Source organism: Eulemur rufifrons, chromosome 10, assembly GCF_041146395.1.
Source record: "Eulemur rufifrons isolate Redbay chromosome 10, OSU_ERuf_1, whole genome shotgun sequence".
Classification (NCBI taxonomy): Eukaryota; Metazoa; Chordata; class Mammalia; order Primates; family Lemuridae; genus Eulemur; species Eulemur rufifrons.
In genome coordinates, this window is record NC_090992.1 from 7676024 (window position 1) to 7697455 (window position 21432).

General features: G+C 50.8%; 1 protein-coding gene across 16 annotated transcripts in view; it reads left to right on the top strand.

Annotated features, from left to right (window-relative positions):
- LOC138392916 (protocadherin gamma-C4) overlaps window positions 1-21432 on the top strand; it is a 141357-nt gene that overhangs the window by 117807 nt on the left and 2118 nt on the right. For 15 of the 16 annotated variants that reach the window (XM_069483783.1, XM_069483786.1, XM_069483784.1 and 12 more), the window contains exons 2-3: window positions 5874-5932; window positions 16050-16138. In XM_069483783.1, coding sequence (XP_069339884.1) covers window positions 5874-5932; window positions 16050-16138 — 148 coding nt within the window. Of the gene's footprint in view, window positions 1-244; window positions 2864-5873; window positions 5933-16049; window positions 16139-21432 lie in introns of those variants that run through there. The other variant, XM_069483775.1, reaches the window with a different exon arrangement.

Consider the following 21432-nt stretch of genomic DNA (forward strand, 5'->3'; position numbering starts at 1 on the left):
AATCAACCTGCAGCATGGAATAAGTGGGGAGGTAGGAGGCTTCTGTGACACAGATTTGCTGTGCATGTTCCCAAGGTTTCCAGGACTGAGGAGACTTCATAATTGGTTGAGAGCAGACAGACTTTTTGGCCAATCAGACTCAGAGCTGAGGTGGGAGATCTGCTCTTCCTGCCCGCCTCTCCTCCTCCAGCTCCCCAGCTCCACTCAAATTCAGTTCCCTCCCCCTCTGCCCACCCCCGCTATTGGTGACTAAGAAGAACTGCTGTAGGCAGGCAAACCTCGGAGCAGTTTTTAAGAGGCTAGAAGGAGACATAAGACTTTTCAGCTGCTGCATTGCAAGCCCTGGGTCTACCTTGGAGACAGGACAGCACAGAGTTATTCTCCAGGAAGGGACTTCTGGGTCATGGGGCCCAAGACACCCCCACAGCTCGCTGGGAAATGGCAAGTGCTGTGCATGTTGTCCTTGTGCTGCTGGGGCTGGGTGTCTGGGCAGCTTCGTTACTCAGTGGTGGAGGAGTCTGAGCCGGGAACGCTGGTGGGGAATGTTGCTCAGGATCTGGGCTTAAAAGTGACAGATCTGTTGAGCCGCCGACTGAGGCTGGGCTCTGAGGAGAATGGGCACTATTTTTCCCTAAGCTTGATGAGTGGTGCTCTGGCAGTGAATCAAAAGATTGACCGAGAGAGCCTGTGTGGAGCCAGCACCAGCTGCCTGCTGCCAGTTCAGGTGGTGACTGAACACCCGTTGGAGTTAATCCGTGTAGAGGTAGAGATCTTGGATCTCAATGACAACTCTCCTAGCTTTGCCACCCCTGAGCGAGAGATGCGCATCTCAGAATCAGCGGCAGCTGGGGCACGATTTCCACTGGACAGTGCCCAGGACCCTGATGTGGGCACCAATGCCGTGAGCTTTTACACTCTAAGCCCCAACAGCCACTTCTCTCTGAATGTGAAGACCCTAAAAGATGGGAAGCTGTTCCCAGAGCTGGTGCTAGAGCAGCAGTTGGATCGTGAAGCCCAGGCAAGACATCAGTTGGTGCTCACTGCTGTGGATGGGGGTACCCCAGCCCGCTCAGGGACCACCCTAATCTCTGTCATCGTGCTGGATGTCAATGATAATGCTCCAACCTTCCAGTCCTCGGTTCTACGTGTGGGACTCCCAGAGAATACGCCTATGGGTACGCTGCTGCTTCGCCTCAATGCCACTGACCCGGATGAGGGCACAAATGGCCAAGTAGACTATTCTTTTGGAGACCATACATCTGAGGCAGTGCGGAATCTCTTTGGCCTAGACCCTAGCAGTGGAGCAATCCATGTGTTGGGTCCCATAGACTTTGAGGAGTCAAGTTTCTATGAAATTCATGCAAGAGCCCGTGACCAGGGACAGCCAGCCATGGAGGGCCACTGTGTGATTCAGGTGGATGTGGGGGATGCAAATGACAATGCCCCAGAGGTGCTACTGGCCTCTTTGGTCAACCCTGTGCTGGAGAGCACGCCAGTAGGCACAGTGGTGGGGTTGTTTAATGTGCGGGACCGAGACTCGGGTAGAAATGGTGAAGTGAGCCTTGATATCTCTCCAGACCTGCCGTTTCAGATTAAGCCTTCTGAGAACCACTACTCACTGCTAACCAGCCAGCCCTTGGACCGGGAAGTCACATCCCACTATATCATCGAGCTGCTGGCCAGTGATGCTGGCTCACCTCCCCTGCACAAACATCTCACTATCAGGCTCAACATTTCAGACATTAATGACAATGCACCCCAATTCATCCAGCAACTCTACACTGCTTACATCCCAGAAAACCGGCCTCCAGGCTCCCTTCTCTGTACCGTGGCTGCCTCAGATGCAGACACTGGGGATAATGCCCGGCTCACCTACTCTATTGTAGGAAGTCAGGTTCAGGGAGCCCCAGCCTCCTCCTTTGTCTATGTCAACCCTGAGGATGGAAGGGTCTTCGCCCAGCGTACCTTTGACTTTGAATTGCTGCAGATGCTGCAGATTGTGGTGGGAGTTCGAGACTCCGGCTCGCCCCCATTGCATGCCAACACATCTCTGCATGTGTTTGTCCTAGACCAGAATGATAATGCCCCAGCTGTGTTGCACCCACGGCCAGGCCGGGAACACTCAGCCCCCCAGCGTCTCCCTCGCTCTGCTCCTCCTGGCTCCTTGGTCACCAAGGTGACAGCCGTGGATGCTGATGCAGGCCACAATGCATGGCTCTCCTATTCACTGTTGCCACAGTCCACAGCCCCTGGACTGTTCCTCGTGTCTACCCATACTGGTGAGGTGCGCACAGCCCGGGCTTTACTGGAAGATGACTCTGACACCCAGCAGGTGGTGGTCCTGGTGAGAGACAACGGTGACCCTTCTCTCTCCTCTACAGCCACAGTACTGCTGGTTCTGGAGGATGAGAACCCTGAGGAAATGCCCAAATCCAGTGACTTCCTCACACACCCTCCTGAGAGTTCAGACCTTACCCTTTATCTTATTGTGGCTCTAGCAACCGTCAGTCTCTTATCTTTAGTCACCTTCACCTTTATGTCAGCTAAGTGCCTTCAGGGGCACGCAGATGGGGACGGGGGTGGGGGCCAGTGCTGCAGACGCCAGGACTCTCCCTCCCCGGACTTCTATAAGCAGTCCAGCCCCAACCTGCAAGTGAGCTCAGACGGCACGCTCAAGTATATGGAGGTGACGCTGCGGCCCACAGACTCCCACAGCCATTGCTACAGGACGTGCTTTTCACCGGCCTCGGACGGCAGTGACTTCACTTTTCTAAGGCCCCTTAGCGTTCAGCAGCCCTCAGCTCTGGCGCTGGAGCCTGACGCCTTCAGGTCCCGCTCTAATACGCTGCGGGAGCCGAGCCAGGTGAGGGGCTCAGTGCCGCCCCGGGCGACCCCTGGGGGCGTCATTGGAGAAGCCACCGGTCCTCCTAAGGGACTCTGAACTTGCATACACTCTTCTAGGGTGGCTCAGTCGCTGGCTGCGCTCGCTCGGGACCACTGGACTGATTGCGCGGAACCAGAGGAGTGGCCGAGGCGGGATGGGACTGCGAGCTCTGGGAGGTGGTAACGCTGGGAGGTGGTAGCGATTGTGGGCGAGAGGAGGTGGGACCGACCCCCGCCTCCACACTCAGAAAAGGATGGTGTCCCATTGAGCTTCCAGTGAATATCTGGCAATTTTCGCGGGTGTTGCGGGTCCCGGGTGGGGACAGTCACAGATCCACCCCTGCAGCCAGCCTCTTCGGCGCTGGCTCCTGCACGTGCCGCCAGTCTTTAGGTTTCCTCTTTGGTTTCTCCCCACTCCTCAATCTGTAACGTCGCTGTTATCCTCAAACCTCCCTGCCCCCGCACTGCCCAACCGCAAGTTGGCAGGACTTAGGTGCGCGCTCAGGGCTCACGCGTGTCCTCCCTGCAGGCCACACCCATGGGCTACACCTGGTTCACGGGCGTGCCATGCCTCACCAACACAGGTGCGCGCACATGCACACACCCCATGCACTTGGGCTTACACGTACACCAGCTTGCACTGCCACTCGCTCGCTGCCAGGTTCACACGGACTGTCACAACCCTCCTCCGCCGGCCTCAGAGGTACTCACGGCTGACTGTGCGCGCCCTGGTAAGGGTCCCAGGTCGCGGCCGCCCAGGACCAGGTTAGGACCCCGAAGCCTCCTCCCCATCCGCGTCCTGGCACTCCCCAGGCGGCGCCTGGAGCGCTGGAGTGACTCTTGGCGCTCTAGGGACGGGTGGGACTCTATGAGCCATGGGCCGGCTGTCCCGCCCGGCCCCGGAGCTCTGTGCAGAGGGCAGAGGCCCCTCAGTCCAAAAGCCTCGGCAGGCTGAGCGGCCCTATGGCCCCAGGTGTGGCGGAACTCGGCCTTGAGCGCGTGAGCGGGCCTCTATGGGACAGCAGGCCTGGGACGCCAGTGGCACCAGCGGCCCCTTCCTCCTGGGGAAGTGGGAGCCTGGAGCGCCTGGGCTCTGGGCGCTCAGAGACAGGCTTTTGGCTCCGTCGTGACCGCAATGTGCCCAGTGATCTAGGGTCAGGGCTTTGGAGGTTACCAAATATTTGAGACTCTGGCAAGTCCTTTCTCCCATGGCAGCTGGAAAGCCACAGTCCCTGCCAGATGCCAGGGTGTCCTCATATGTGAGGAAACTATGATAGTAAAAAACACAAGTTTCAACAACCCCAGGTGCTTTTATTCAAAATATATCTATGCCTAGCTCTACCCCTACTGAATCGGAGTTAATATTTGAAACACTCCCAGGTGATTTGGTAGCTGATTGAGAGAGCCTTACTGTACACCTTGGAGAGCCACATCGTCTCATCTGCTCTTCCCATCACTGTTGTTGGATAGGTACTAACATCTCCATCTTACAACCATTTTACAGAGGTCAAGTGGCTTGCTGGAGTCCATACAGCAAGTGATAGTCAGTCTGACCCTGGTCTGTGTAACTCTAGAATTTGTGCTTTTAATCACTTAGCACTGGGAACTTGCAAAGCTTGAGGACAGAAGAGAGGGTTTGCCTCTGCTGGCATGGGACAGGAGTGGGGTCTTTCCCTTTTGGGACCTGACACGAGAAAAGTCTTCTGGGGCTCCTCTTCCCTGAGCAGCTCTCACTGAACAAACTTGGACCTGTTGTCCTTATGTGGGTTGAGTTTTGTCCCTTTCCTCCAATCATGCTACCTGCACCTCCACGTAGATTTTCCTGTGTCTAAGAATAAAGGGGCTGAGGGCTGCACATCCTGCAGCCCTTCTCCATGGCAGCCCCCAGAATGGTGCTAGTGCCCTGAGGCACCTGGAATGCCAGATTTCTGGGTTCTGCTCACATCACTGCCCTCTGTGAGCCTTGGGGTGAGTCACTGGCAGTCCTGGGTCTTCCTTCTCCCCAGTGTCATCTGACATGCTCACACTATTTGCTCCCAGGAGCAAGTGTGAGTATTAACTGCCAGCACACCCCAGAACCAGTGAGGAGATGGCCGCAGGAGTGCTCCGTGAGCAGTGTGTGTGATGTGATGCCAAACCCCCACGAGGGACTAGAGAGTAAAGTGGCCAGCCAGAGCCTCGCACCTTCAGCCAGGTGGGAGATGGCTACAGATCAGCCCCATGGGAGCCCTGGAGACTTAGCTGGCTCTGCCTAGAGGCTGTGGGAGCTTGATCCCTCCCGCCTCCATCCCAGCCATTTTCTGTCTCAGACAGAGCTGCCTTGTTCTCTCCTCCTTAGTTACAGACCATTGTCTGGCATGGAGTTCTGGGGGCGAGAAGTGTCCTGGGACTTGGATGCCCTGCAAAGGGCCAGCCTGGCGTGACTCCTAAATTAATAATGTATTTAGCTGTGGGAAGAGATCCTTGAGAGCCAAGGGCCTGAGGGAGGTGTCCCTCTGAATGTATCACTGCACAACCTGGCATGGAAAGGGTTACCGGGAGCAGCAGCCATCTTGCTGCAGAGGATGCTTTGTTCCCAGCTGAGGAGTTGAATAAATCCATTCTAGGGCTGATGGAATTCTCATTTAAAAGCCTCCTCTGCCACTTTTGGGGGCCTTCTCTGCACCTCTTTTCCTGGTTCCACGGAAGACATCTTCAGCCCTTGAATTTTGGCTCAGAAGTTCTGTCTCTAGAGGCAGGGGGGAAGGGGTCGTTTCTTTAGCAAAGGAATCTGGGCTTGCTCACTGTGGTCAAATGACATTGATCTCTTTGTGGTACCTCAGACCTGAGGTATATTTTGTCTCTGGAGATGAGTCTACCCCTCCCCCACTTGTCCCATTTTCTTCTCTGTGCCCACTCCCCTCCTCCTCCCCCAGCCCATCTCCAGGGGTCCAGGTGCCATTCTGACTTCTCATGGGAACTCAGCCCCTCTCCCTCTGTTTTCTCCACAGCAAGCCCCGCCCAACACGGACTGGCGTTTCTCTCAGGCCCAGAGACCCGGCACCAGCGGGTAGGTGACTGATTCTCCAGCCCACCCTCTTCTCTGCGGCATTTTCTCAGTGATGACGTGGGAGGAGATGGGGGGAGGGCTCAGCATTTGCTACAAATGGCTTCTTCCCTCAGTTCGAGATTTCAGGGAGGTCTTGGGTGTATTGGGGGCTGGCACACAGACCCCAGCAGGAAGAGGTGTGTACCTTGACTATTCTGAAAGCTCTATTCACATGTTCATACCTCCTCCCTCCTCCCCACCACCTGCACCTTTTGCTATCTCCTGAGGGATCTCTGGGACCAAAGGATGGTCTTAAGTTGGTCTCTGGGTGGAGGGGAGGCTTTTTATACCCATCTACTTCCTAGTTCCCCTCCTCCAAGTTGAGCGGGGCTCCATCCTAACCTGGGGTTCAGGCAGAGAAACGTGGGACAGGAGGAGGAACAGGAGGAGGCTGGCAGCAGTCAGAGCCTCGCCAGAGCTTGCCAGGAAGAGCCAAGGGGTGGGGGAAGGGAGCTCCTGCAGCTGTGGGGAAAGTGGAGGCAGCACAGCTGGAGATGGGACTGAGGAGGGAAACCTGCCCCGGGGATGGTGAGGGACAGGTCTTCCCAGTCCTCCGCCCTCTGTCCCCCACTTGTCCGGCCCTTTCTCGAGCCTGTATCTCTGCCACTCTCTCATCTCTGCACCCTTCCCTCAGTCTCTATCTCAGTTTGCAGTCTCTGCCTCTCCCTGTCCGTCTCTGTCTCAGTTTCTGTCTTTATTGCTGCATCTCAGTCCCTACCGTTGTGTCCACTTGGTCTGCGCCTGCCAGGGTGTAGGCACTCAATAAATGTGGAATGAATGAATAAATGTGACTCTTCCTTAGACTCAGTCTCTTTCTCCTTTTCTGTCTCTGCCTCCCTGTCCTTGTCCTGGACTTCTTTTCTGTTTCTCCTTCTTTCACCATTTCCTAGTGTCCTTCCGTCCTTCTGTCTCCAGTCTCTGTGTATCTATGTCTGTTGTCTGTCTTTTTCTGCCTCGCTCAGTCTCTTTCTCCATTATTCTTTCTTTATCTCTCTGCGTTTCATTTATTCTGTCTTTTTCTCTGAGCCTCTGTCTCTGTCTTTCATTCTTTGTGCTTGTGGGCAAGCCAGCACACACAGGCGGGAGGGGGGCGGGAGGGGGGGCGGAAGGGGGGCACACTCTCTTCCTCCCCCGCCCCCGCACACACAGAGCCTTTGATCGCTGCCCTCCACCACACACCCTCCCATCCAGACAACCCCAGCTGCTCATTTCAATCTGGTATGAATTCCTGCTGAGACAGGAACCCCCTGCGGGTGGAGGAGGGGGGACTTGCAGCGGAAAGACCTTCTGTTGGTCTGAGGGGAGTGGGCTGGGCTCTGGGCCAGGCCTCCCTGCTAGAAATCAGGAGCCTGGAGGAGTCCAGGAGCCCACGGAGAGATGCAGGAGGTTGGGCCACCTTCCCCTGCCTCCTCGATGGTCAGCCACTCGCGGCCCACATTTCCCAAGATGCTATAGATGCTGAGCTTCTGGCCTTGCTCTCTCCTCCTTCCCCCAACAACCAAACCCTGCTGCCTAGGAGATCTTGATGTGTGTGGCAGAGATTCCAGCTCCTGGGCATGCATAGTCCTGTCACTGGCTTTAGGAACTCTAAGCACTTCCTAGAAGGCCCCTAAAAAAGCAGCAAACCAGAAGCCTTGCCCTTTCTGCTCCTCTTTTTTTTTCTTCTTTCTTTCTTTTTCTTTTTCTTTCTTTCTTTCTTTTTTTTTTTTTGTTAAAGAGACAGGGACAGGGTCTCATTCTGGGGTGAAGTGGCTTAATCACAGCTCACTGCAGCCTCAAACACCTGGACTCAAGTGATCCTCTGGCCTCAGCTTCCTGAGTAGCTAGGACTACAGGTGTGGGCCACCACGTCCAGCTAATTTTTTAATTTTTTATAGAGATGCAGTCTGGGCCCAAGTGATCCACCTGCCTTGGCCTTCCAAAGTGCTGGAATTACAGATGTGAGCCACCTGGCTGGCCTTGCCCCTCCTTTGACCCCAGCTATCTCCCTTCTCTCTGCTGGCCTTGCCAGCCCTCCCATAGGTTATTCATTAAATCATTCATGTACTCACTCATTTGAAAAATCTTTATTGAGCATCTACTATGAGCCAGGGTCTGTGCTAAACACTGGGCCAGAAGTGTGAATAAGCAGACATGATCCCTGAACTCATAGGCTTCACACTTACACACATAAATCACACTTAAAAAAAAATCTTGTTACAAATCATAGTAAGCTCTGAGAAGAAGAGAGCAATGTGAGTGTAATAGGGAGGGAAATCGGGGTGGCTTCTAAAAGGAGGTGACATTTAAGCTGAGGCTATGAGAAGTACTGGACAATTTAGGTTCCCTCTACCCATCCCCACCCCAGCCATATGCTGGCCCTGAAGCAAAATTCACTGCAGAATTCACTGTTGAACCTGGAAGCCCTACCAATTGCCTCTCATGCTCTCTGAAGTGAGCACCTTGCCCCTGCCTCAAGTCCTTTCTCATCAACTGAGAGGCTTAGTGGCCTGCAATATACGTGGGAGCTCTTGGAGAGATAGGGGAGAAGTCTCAGTATTTCTCTCTCTCTGACTCTCTCCTTCCTTAGTTAACTTGTGAGAGATGAGACCAATATTTCTGATTCAGCAGCTTTAAAGTGGCCAAGATGAAATAGGCATTGGGGAACAGTCCAGCAACTTCAACTTCCCTTCTTCATTCATTCAACAAATAGTTAGTAAGCACCTTCTATAGGCCAGGCAATGTTCTAGGGATGGGAGATATAAACAGATACAGTCCCTGCCCTCAAGGAGTTTACAGTGCACTGAGGGACACCAATATTAACCAAATAATCACAAAAATAAATGTAAGATTGCAGCTATCATAAGTGCTACAAAGAGCAGCAGTACCTGCTGGTAAGAGCATATAAGAGGGATTTGATCTAATCAGGGAACAGGGGGACATCCAGGAGGAAACGAGGTTGTGCTGAGATCTGAAGGAGGAATACTAATTTACTAGCTGAAGAGAAGGAAGAATATTCCAGACGGAGGGAAGAGCATATGCAAAAGCCCCGTGGTGAGGCTTCCCAGGATCAACAGAATGATGGAGTTTTCGCTTTGCTGCCACTTGATGAGTAAATTGGAGAGAGGAGATGAAGAGGGGAGATTTCTCTATTCAGTCTAACCCTACTTCCAGCCCTCCACTGCTTCTCTGCCCCACCTCGTCTCCACATCTTGTCCCTGCCCTCCAGCCTAGTCTGGGCAGGCACACCAGATTCACAGCAGGGATGGGGTTGAGTTCTTCAGTAAACCTGGTTCAAGTTCAAGTCAGTGCTGGGTCACACTGACTGGACAAAAGGGGAAAAGATTCACTTTCTGAAGTCCCTGCCTGCCACGTGCTCCTCCTCCCCACCACTATCCCTTCTCAGGCCATCCTTTTGGCTTCTGATTCCAGTAGCTGTTGTCCTAAGCTCTGAGCCCAACAACCCATTTCTCCCTTCTGTAACCCGGGCCCCACCCTGCAGCTGTTCTCAGCCTCTGCATGGAGGAGAGAGTCTCCTTTGGCTTCCCCTGGTCCCCAGCCTGTTCTCCTTTGATGGCTCCACACTACCATTCCCCAACTCTGGATCCCTTTCCAATCCTCCTCCTCTGAGAGACACTATCCCTGCTCTCTCTCAGTTTGGGCAGACATTCAACAAACAAATAGCCACTTAACTTTTTTTCTGCTTATAAAATAATACATGCTCATTATAGAAACATGAGAAATAAGCCAGGTGCGGTGGCTCACGCCTGTAATCCCAGCACTCTGGGAGGCAGAGGTGGGAGGATCACTTGAGGCCAGGAGTTAGAGACCAGCCTAAGCAACATAGCAGGACCCCCACTCTACAAAAACTTTTTAAAAATTAGCCAGGTGGGTGACACAAGTCTGTAGTCCTAGCTATTCACGAGGCTGATGTGGGAGAATCTCTCGAGCCCAGGAGTTTGAGGTTGCAATGAGCTATGATGACACCACTTCACTCTGGCCCAAGCAACAGAATAAGACCCTGTAAAAAAAAAAAAAAAGAAAGAAATAGAAAACAATTTTTTAAGAAAAACCACCTATAACCTAGGGACTACCACCAACTTGTTATTTAATATGAAAAATTTCAAATACATACAAGAGTAGAGGGAAGGATACAATGAACCTGAATGATCCTGCTATTCACCTTCACCTAACACCCTAGCTTGCTTCGCTTATATCCCCAGCCTCAGCTCCCCCTTGGATTATTTTTAAGCAAATCTCAGACATCATATAATTTCATCTGGGTCTTCACTATCTTTAGCAGAGGAGTCTTTTATAAGGTCCACATTTTGTATTTGGTTGAATGTCTCTTATGTCTCTTAAGCTCTTTTGATGTCAAAGTTTCCCCTCCATCTTTCATATTCACAATTTATTCATTCAGTCACTAACATTTTCATGTGTATCTTTCTAAACTTTTTCTTTATGTGGTCAAGCAACATGCACAGGCTTCCTTTTTAAAAATCTGATTTACCTAAGTCAATTATTCACAAACTTCTTCACACTTTTGTGTGACACTTTATAAGCACATCAAGAATTTTTATTCCCAGTCAACTGGTATATTTCTTACCAGTTTTTTTAATAGTAATTGAGGTCACACTGCCCATCAGTATTGTGGCCTGTTATTTCCCTCCTTGCAATGTATCACAAGAATTTCCCCATGTTGGCTGGGCGCAGTGGCTCATGCCTGTAATCCTAGCACTCTGGGAGGCCGAAGTGGGAGGATGGCTCGAGGTCAGGAGTTCGAGACCAGCCTGAGCAAGAGCAAGACCCCGTCTCTACTAAAAAATAGAAAGAAATGATCTGGACAGCTAAAAATATATATAGAAAAAAATTAGCCGGGCGTGGTGGCACATGCCTGTAGTCCCAGCTACTCGGGTGGCTGAGGCAGAAGGATTGCTTAAGCCCAGGAGTTTGAGGTTGCTGTGAGCTTGACGCCACAGCACTCTAGCCCCGGTAACAGAGCGAGACTCTGTCTCAAAAAAAAAAAAAAAAAAAGAATTTCCCCATGTTGTTAAAAATTCTTCAGAAATCTTTTAATTGGTGCATTATAGTCCCTCACATGAACATATATATATATATATATATATATATGTTTTTTCAAATGCTGAAAGGCTTTTACTACATTAAAAAAAATGCACATGCATTTACATTTTAACATAATTAAATCCAGGCTGTTGTCAGTGTGACTTTCCCAGATTTCTTACTTTTTTTTAAACACGATGCAGGGAATACTTTATTATAGCCCAGCCCACAGGATGCTCCTTCATACACACACACACCAATGCTCTAGGTTACCAGCTCCGTGGGGCAAGAACTGCATCTATCCTCTCTTAAATCCCGGGGCCAGTCACAGGCACTGGCACATAGTGGGTGCTCGGAAAATGCTCAACTAAATGTAGTCTGTCTCCTCCATTTTTAACTTTGCACTATTCCCCAAATCCTGGAAGAGTCCCTTATAGAGGTGCACTGGGGCTCCAGGGCCTCCTTGCTGAAGCCCAGTATGTTGTTATATATAAGATCATAGGCTCTGCAGTCATATTGGCCCTACTTTCAGGTTGCAGCTCTGTTGGTTACCAGCTGTGTGACTTTGGGAAAGTCTCTTGACCTCTCTGAGCGCTGATTTCATCTGCTGGAAAATAGAGATAATCATAACACTTAGTTGCAGGGTGGTTCTGACAAGGAAATAGACAATAAATATATTACCCAGACAGCCCAGTACCCAGAGAACAGGGAACTCTCAGTAAACGGTTAAGAAAGAAGGAAGTCTTTCCTCCTTCACTTATCTCTTACCCAGCTTCAAAGAGCTGGTAGCCTGCCCACCTGTTTGCCGCGCCCCCCCCCACCCCGTCTTCAGCCATTTCCCAGATTTCCGAGGACTCCTCGTTTTTTCCTTTTCTTGTTTTCTTTTCTTTCTTTCTTTCTTTTTTTTTTTTTTTGAGGCAGAGTCTTGCTCTGTCACCCTGGCTAGAGTGCAGTGGCGTCATCATAGCTCACTGCAACGTCAAACTCCTGGGCTCAAGTGATCCTCCTGCCTCGGCCTCCTGAGTAGCTGGGACTACAGGTGTGCACCATGATGCCTGGCTAATTTTTCTATTTTTAGTAGAGACAGGGTCTTGCTCTTGCTCCGGCTGGTCTTGAACTCGTGCCCTCAAGCAATCCTCCCACCTTAGCTTCCCACAGTGCTAACAATACAGGCATGAGCCACCTCGCCCAGCCAGGACTCCTGCTTAATGTCCAGCCCATCATAGTTTCAGGCCTGCCCTTCCAACTCACCATCATTCCCTCAACACCACTGCCCCCCTTCACAGGGCACCCTCCTGACCTGTGGCATCTGACCCTGTGGTCTCCCCCAAAACCCTACAGCTCTCTTCCCTGCTGCCCCACCCCCACTCGCCTGCTCTCGCCACTTCATCCCTTCACCTGGGCCTGAGACCACCTGCCTGGGCCCAGCAGAAAGCTCAGTGAGGCTGGAGGTCAGGACTCCTGGGTTTCCATGGAGACAGAGACGACTGAGGCCCCATCCCTGGGCTCCTGTTCTCCCAGAGGAACCCCACACTCAGCCCCTTCCCAGAGGCAAGAGCAATCTTCAAATACTTAAATCCAATCATGACAACCCCCTTTTTAAACACTTCAGAAGCTTCCCAGAGCTCTTAGGATGAGATCAAAATCACCACCTCCCTTGCGGCAGCCATACTGACTTTCTCTCAGTCTTTGAATTCACAAAGTTCCCTCCAGCCTCAGAGCTTGGGCTACTCCCTCTGCTTGGAAAGCTCTCCCCCGCAACACTAGGGAACTTAATTTCACACCTCAACTTTTTATTTTGAAATGTTTCAAACCTATGGAAAAGTTGAAAGAATAGTATGATAAACATTGGAATACATACTCTTTACTGTTTCTACATGGATTCACCAATTGTTAATATTTTGCATGTTTTATCTTTGCTCTCTCTCTCTCTACACATACACATGCACACATATTTTTTGAACCATTTGAAAGTGAGTTGTGTACATCATAGCATTTGAAATATTTCAGTATATGTCTCCTAAGAACAATAACATTCTCCTATATAACCATAAAGAAATTATCACATTTGAGGAATTTAACATTAATACAATAATATACTAGCAGATTTTCATAAATATTCTCAATGTCTCGTTTTGGCTGGGTGCGGTGGCTCATGCTTGTAATCCTAGCACTCTGGGAGGCCGATAGGGGTGGATCGTTTGAGCTCAGGAGTTCGAGACCAGCCTGTGCAAGAGCGAGACCCCATCTCTACTAAAAATAGTAAAAATTAGCCGGGTGTGGTGTTGCACACCTGTAGACCCAGCTACTCAGGAGGCTGAGGAAGGAGGATCGTTGAAGCCCAGGAGTTTGAGGTTGCTGTGAGCTAGGCTGACGACACGGCACTCTACCCAGGGTGATAGGGTGAGACTCTGTCTCAAAAAAAAAAAAAAATAAATAAGAAACATATAATATGTCATTTTAACCTGTTTTGTTTTGTTGTTGTTGTTTTAATCCAGAATTCAATCAGAGAAACACACCAATTGCATTTGATTGCCATGTCTCTTTCCTCTCCTTTAATCTACAACAGATTCCCTACCTTTTTTTTTTTTTTTGTGACATAGATATTTTCTAAAGAGTCCAGGCCAATTGTCTTTTAAACTGCCCCACAATCTGGATTTGCTGATTATTTTCTCATGGTTAGAGTCATGTGCAACAGCCTTGGTAAGAGTACTCCCTGGGCGTACTTCTCACTGCTCACATCGGGAATCATTTAATGTCGGTTTGTCCCATTGTCAGTGATGCTAAATTTGTTCATATGGTGAAAGTGGTGTCCCCAGATCTCTCCATCATAAAGATATTTTTAAATATTTGTGATTGATAAGTAATCTGTGGATAATACTTTCAGACATGCAATTTTAGTATTTACTGATGATCCTTGCCTGGATCTGTTCTTACATCGGTAGTTACGAAGTGGTGATTTTCTGTCATTCCTCCCACATTTATTTGCTGGCATTCTCCTACAGATCACCTGGATGATTTCTTCAGATTTAAATTCACTGTCTTGTCCTCAGGAAGCCTAGACGGATTGAGCTCCCTAACCCCGACTAGGACTCTCCTCATACCCTCTTTTAGCCCCTGCTCTTGGGCTCCATAGCACTTGACACAATTGCTATTAATTTACTGTGTAATTATTTAATATCAGCCTCTCAGTGCACACCATGAGCACCATAAAGACATTTGTGTCATGTTCGCAGCTATAGCCCGAGCACCTAGCCCAGTGTGTGGTACACAGTAATTGCTCAACAAATATTTGTTAATAAATGGACACAGAATTCAAACTCTTCCCACTTTTGGGAAGGAGGAATGAGATTCCTGCTTTCCCTTCCAAACCTAACTTTATGTTTGCTGTGACGGTGTAGAGATCACACACAGCGGCTGTGTGCTCTGTTCTGAGTCTTAGACTTAGTCCAGCTACTTGGAGATCTGGAGATCAAGAGACCACAGATTAGGAGAAATCTTAGGCACGGACAGACCTTAGAAAAATTGTGAAGAAGTTCTTAGTTGTGCGTTTTTACCGTGCCCCTCCCACACGCACGCCACACACACACACACACACACACACACACACACTTTCATGCCTTCAAGGCCTGCCCTACAGCCGTTCCCATGGTGCCAAATCCTTCTTATCTCATAGTGACTTAACTCTCTCCACTGACCTCTTCCTGCTCATTCAGGCAACAAATATTTATTGAGGAACTTCTCTGTGCCAGATGGTGCCCACAATTCTCTAATGGGCAGACTGTGTGTGTGCCAGGGCTATTTCCCCCTCCCCCTGCCAACTGAAGTAATTTACTTCTTGAAAATTAAAAAAACAAATTATGGTAATTGTCACTACGGGCCAGGCATGGTGGTGCACGCCTATAATCCCAGCTAGTGGGGAGGCTGAGCCCAGGAGTTCAAGGCTGCCATGAGCTATAATGGCACCACTGCAGTCCAGCCTGGGTGACGGAGCGAGACCCTGTCTCCAAAAAAAAAAAAAAAAAAAAAAGGAAAAGAAAAGAAAAAAAAGAAAGAAAAAAGAAAAGAGTTGAGTTGAAATTCCCCTTAGGGTTCTTTTATAGTTTAGTATTTTTTAAACTTGTGAATCATTTCATGTTTTTGTTTTTAGTGCTCAGAGCTTCTAAAAGTCTCAGTTAGGTCCCGGTGCCAGGCTTCGTGCTAGGTGCTTCAGCAGGAAGCGGGCAGACACAGTCCCCGCCTCACAGAGGTCAGTGTGGTGGAGGGGCAGACAGATACAACAGCAGGCACAATGTGACTAGTGCCACCATAGGGCAGCCACTGGGGTGGGAGCCCAGTGGAGGCACCTGGCCCAGCCTGGGTGGGTTTAGGGCTCCACTCTGATGAATTTTATTCATAGGACAAGGCACAGGTGGAGGGGCTGGCATTCCAGGGGACACCAGCTGCCCAGGAGGCACAGCAAGAGGGAGCAAGAGGAATAGGGAAGTGCCTCAGAAAAGGTTTGATGATAGAATGTTTGAAGTGGGTCTGGCGTGTTCTTGTAAAATATGATGGGCAGGTTCTTATATGTCCATGGATTTTATTCTGAGGGCTTAGGTTGCCATTGAAGTGATCAGGTTCGGGTTTTAGAAATTTCTTTCTTCCTGCTCCCGGGTGTCTTGGGGCCTCCTACATCTTCCTCTAGGTTCCCACCTTTTTCTCTAGCTCTGGAACATTCTCCCCCACTTCCTACCTTCACAGTCCTCAGGAGAGGTTCTGATCTCCCTCACCGTGACAGAAAGCCACGCTCTTTCGTGGGGGATGGGGCTGTGCAGTGTATTAAATGCATCTGAGACAGTAGATTGCTGGGTTTGGGGACTGACCAGTGGGGATCTGGCTTCTGAAGGATGCTATGAGCACCTCCTACCTTGCTGAAAGGAGCAGGTCTTGGGCACGGGGTAGGGATAGGGTACTAGATTTGGGAGCCCTGAGAGGGGACAGGAGGGGCATGAGCTGTGCTGGCCTGGGGACTGTGCTTACCATCCCACTCTCTCCCCAGCTCCCAAAATGGCGATGACACCGGCACCTGGCCCAACAACCAGTTTGACACAGAGATGCTGCAAGCCATGATCTTGGCCTCTGCCAGTGGTAAGTGGTGCCAATGTGTGGGATGGGAGACCTGGGGCTCTGGAGTGCATCCCAGAGCCACCATGCTGGGAGACTGGATATCAACCTGCAAAGTTTCTCCAGATCTTTCAGCTGTTCTGAGAGGACCTATGATTCCAGGACGTAAATCCGGGTTAAGGAACAGCAGAGGGGAGTGAACAGGGAAAGATCCACGAGGAGATGGAAGGAGTAATGGTTACAAGTCTAGCTCTGGAAGGAGACAGCATAAGTCAGGTCCTGGCTCTGCCACTTACTATCCTTGTGACGTTGATCAATTTGCTCAATCTCTCTAGACCTCAGTCTCCTCAGCCCAGAAAATGGGGACAGTGACCCCAAGGGCTGTTGTGAGGATTAAAGAGATGATACCATAGAGCCGAGAGTACCAGGCCTGGCATGTGTAGGCCCTCGTGCAATGAAAGCGGGCGTGGATATTTCCAGCAGAGAGAACACACTCTGGTTATTGGAGACTCCTTCTCTTTTTGCTGCCCCGAACTCCAGAGCAGGATTTTGGTTTTCCCACAAGGTTAACAAAGAGCCCCCATGTAATGGAAAGTCAGCCAGTGGTTGCTGTCCCTAAAGAGTCACAAGGGTCCTGAGGGGAAACAGAATATTATCATTAGTACTGACAAGCACAGGCTTTGGAGGCAGGCCAATCTGGATTCAAATCCTGGTGCCACCAGTTAGCTATGAGTCCTTAGGTAAGTTAATAAGCCTCAGTTTCACTTACTATGAAATGGGCACAATATTAACAGATCTCATGGTGGTGCTGTGAGGGCCAAATGTAAGGTCCTCAGCGCAGGATTGGCAGAGAGTAAGGGGACAATACATAGTGGTTATAATTAGTTATTATCTTTATTGACCTATAAGGGTGGAAGGCAGAGTTACAATAATGCCTATTAATAAGGACTGGTTTCTGGAGCAGCAAATCCTGGGTTTATAGGGAGGCTGGCAGAGGATTAAGGCATTGGCTTTATAGAGTGAACGGAGAGCCCTGCTCTCCAGGTGAAATCACAGTAATCACCATAATCACGCCTGGGCACATGCTAAGCAAACTTTGTGGGCCTAGAGTCAGTTAATCCTCTTAACAGCTCTACAAGGCAAGTCTGATTACTTACATTTGACAGATGAGAGAACTGAGAAGTCACTTGCCCCCGGGCCCCCAGGTTTTAGCAGTAGGAGTAGGATTCTAACCCAGCTCCACTCCCAATTTCATGCCCTTTCTATGACAGTGACCATGGCTGCCTTTAGATCTAGCCTCAGTTTCCCTTTTAGCTTCCTAGGTCTAGAGGCTAAACTCCCCCTAATGCCCTGCATTATTCTCCCAGATCAGGGTTACCAGATAAAATGCAAGATTCTCAGTTAAATTTTAATTTCAGATAAACAGCAAGTCCCCTTGTAGCATAAGTTGGTTTCAAATGTTGCATGAGCCATACTGTAATAAAAAAATTACCTATTATTTACCTGAAATTGAAATTTAACTGGGCACCCTGTATTTTTATTTGCTAACTCTGGCAGCCCTAACCGGACGTCTGTGAGGTTAAGTGGGGCCGGCCTGTGGCTGACGCAAGGCCAGAGGAAGGGCAAGTGGCAGGGGCTGCCAGCCTCCTGGGGCACAGCTGTTCCAGGTCTGGTAAGGCCATGGGTCTAGAGAGGCCAGATACTGAATTTGAATGCGGCAGGTGGCCGGGTCTGGGGAGATGCCAAGTGGGGCTCTTGAGGGAAGTAAACAGGTATATTTAGCTGTTGTGGTCTTGCGCCCTAAGGCCAGGAAGCAGGCTTTTTAGCCTAAATCCAGATGTTAAAAACAAATGAAATCAGTATTTATGGCCAAAAACCTTCTCAGCAGGTCCCCCTGGAACAGGGGTCATGAGGTTGGCTCCCCTCCCTTGTCAGGGCTCCACCCCTCTGGCCACACAGGGCCTGACCGAGGTCTAAGCCTGGGCCCTGGGGAGGGGCCCTGGGGGTGGAGGTGGCGGTCAGGTCCTGCTCACTTTCACTGCACGCCTGGTTCCTAGCCCTGGAACCAGAGAGCTTCCTGGAGTCCAGCCCAGCCAGGCCTGTGGGGCTGCCGAGGGGGGGTAGGAGGGAGAGTAAGAGCCAGTCACACATGGGAGGATTTTTAAATAAACATTTGTGGGGAGGTTTGCTCTCAAGGAGGCTGCGGTTTGCAGCTCACCCAGCTCTGGTCTAGCTTAACAGGGCCTCCCTGGGCTGCTCTGGAGATGCTGCCTGGGCCCTGGGCTGGGGTGGGCTGGGAGGACAGGGGTGGGAGAGGTAAAGGAGCTGAGAGCTGAGTTTCCCTGAGTAGAGGCTGGCAGCGGGGAGGAGGCGAGGATCATCCCCACCTCCTCCAGACCAGAAGAGGCCCACGTTCTTGCCGCTCTTCTAAATCTGTTTCTCCTTGGACCAAGAGAAAATCCGGGTCATTGCCCAATGTGGGCCTTGCAGGAAGGCGGGTGTAGAGGGAGGGGCCACTGAAGAACTGATTCTACAGAAGGTCAAGGCTGGCAATCCAACTTCTTCCCCTCAGATTTACACACTTGAAGGGAAACTGAGGCCTGAGTGAGGCAGGGCCTTGGCCTAGGTCATATAGCTCCTTAATTGCATGGCTGGCCAGACAGTCTCTTTCTATTACACGCCGGATTTCCACGCCTTCTCTCCCTCCCGGTCCAGCCCAGCTTGGTGGCAGCCCACAAGGCGGGCAGGGGCTGGCTTTGTCATTTTCACATATTCAGGTGCTTCTCGGAGATTTCGGGTGCATGTAGGATGTGGGTGGCCCCGGCTTCTAGTTACTCCGTCAAGCCCTTCCTATATATTTCAGTTTCTGCCTCCCTTCTCCCCGTTTCTCCCACATCTCTCCACATTCTCTTCTGCGTGCACGAGTATGAACACGAGACCACCCCCCCGCACCCCGCCCCGTCTCTGGCGTCTCTGCAGACTCCCCTCCAGCCCCTAAATCACTCCGGAATCCGGGCTCTTTGAAGCCAGATCCGGGCCCCCTCCCCTCGCCCCTTCCATTCCCAGGCAGCTGAGGCTGGAAGAAGCTGAGGCTGGAGGGGAGGGGGCGGGGCGGTCAGGGACCCAGCTCGCTTTTGGAGTTAAATAGGGAAAACAGAGAAACGTCAGCAGAATGGAAAGGCTGAGGGCGGGGCCGCCTGGGGAAGGAGAGGAGGAAGCGGGCAGCTGCTCCCTCCCACCCAAGCCCTCTTCCCCACCCGCAGAAGGTCCCCAGCTCCGGGGATTTGGGACTTGAAATGGAGGCTGTAGAAACCTGAGCGCCAGAGTGTGGAGACTGAAAGACCATCGCGCATCTCTGCCTTTCCCCCTCTTATGCCGGCTTTGAAAATATTTCCTGTCTATTTCTCAATCCCTGGTTGGTGTCCCAGGATTACTCAGCCTCTCCGGCTTTAGTCACCCTCCCTACCCGCTCCCAGGGTCTAGGGTGGGGGCAAAGGGAGACGGGGAGGGAAGCTCTTCTGCCCGCCTGGCCCGGCCCGGCCCGGGCATTCCTGGGGCTTTAACGCTCTCCCTGCCACGGAGGCTTTCAGGGCCGCCAGCAGGGAGCCCTAAGGAGTCAGACTCCCGCTTCCTCCGGCCCCGCCCCCACCCAGTCAGGGCGAGCATATGGTAGAGGTGATGACACATTGGATGACAGACACACTGGATGGTGATGACAGTGATGACGAAGGCAGCAGCAAACATCTATTGAACACGTACCAAGTGCCTGGGCACTGAATGAAGCACTGTCACATTTAATCCTCACAAAAATCCTATGAAGTAGGTACTGCTGTGCTTCTCAGCCTTTAACGTGCATACACATCACCTGGAGATCTTGTTCAAATGCAGATTTTGAGAGTCTGCATTTTGAACAAGTTCCCAGGTGATGCTGAGCTAGGGCTAGAGTGTGTCCTTCTGGCCCTGTTTCTTCTGTACAGTGGGAAGTTGGGGGAGGTGCTCTTTGATGTCACCCAGCTCTGACACTCTGAGCCTATGCCTACACTGCACCCGGATGTCTGGTTCCCTGAATCATCATCTCCTCCGCCTCATAGAACATGGCTCCCCCCATCTTCTCCCCACCTCCTTTACCCTCCCAGTAGGGATAAGGTCCAACTGTGGTGGCGGCGGTGGTGGCTAACTATATCCCCAGCATATGCTTACATTAGATACACCTGAGCCCATGCTTACATTGGATACACCTGAGCCCATGCTTACATTAGATACACCTGAGCCCGAGTCCTGCTCTAACATATACTGTCTGGCTTGGCCTTGGGCTAGTCTTTTACCTTCTCTAAACCTTGGTTCCCTCATGCATAAAATGGGGATAATACCACATACCTTACTGGGTTGTTGTGTTGAGGTTAAAACTGATCGTGCAAGCCAGGCTAGGTGGGTCATGCCTGTACTCCCAGAAATTTGGAAGGCCAAGGTGAGAAGATCACTCAAGACAAGGAGTTTGAGACCAGCCTGAGCAACATACCAAGACCCCATCTCTAAAATAAAAATTTTTTTTTTAATTAGCCAGGTGTGCTGATTTGAGCCTGTAGTCCCAGCTACTTGGGAGGCTGAGGTGGGAGGTTCACTTGAGCCCAGGAGTTCAGGACTGCAGTCAGCTGTGATCACACCACTGCACTCCAGCCTGGTGACAGAGCAAAATCCTGTCTCAAAAAAAAAAAGTGATCATGAAACATCTAGCAAAGTGCTTGGCACAGAGTAGGCGGTCAAATGCAGTTATGAAATGAATGCTTGGAAGAGCACTCCCCACCTCCGCCCACAGACAACCAATAACAGAACTACTGCATACCTACTCTGTGCCAGGCACTGGTTGGAGAAGGCTTGGAGCGTGTACAAACCATGGTCACTGCCCTCCAGGAGCCCATGGTCCAGTATGGAAGCCAAAGGCTCCCTTGGTTAGGGGAAGGATTTGAGAGCCAGTGTCTTAGCCCTGAGGGAAATACTAGCTAGCATGTTTTGAGCACTTACCACGTACCAGGCACTATTCTAGGTACCTTACATACATTTTCTTATTTAGCCTTCACCAAAACCAGAAGAGATGGTTACTATTATCCCCATTTTGCAGATCAGAAAACTGAGGTGGCATAGGGAGGTTAGGTAGACTTGCCCAGGATCACAGTAAGAGAAAGGGCTAGGAATCAAACCTAGGCTTTCTTACTCCGGAGCCTCTTAACCTATACCTTCAACTCCTTGTGGATAGAGAAGACCTAGGTGACCACTGTATTCGCAGTGCTCAGCATGGTCAGGGCTCAGGGTGCTTTGTA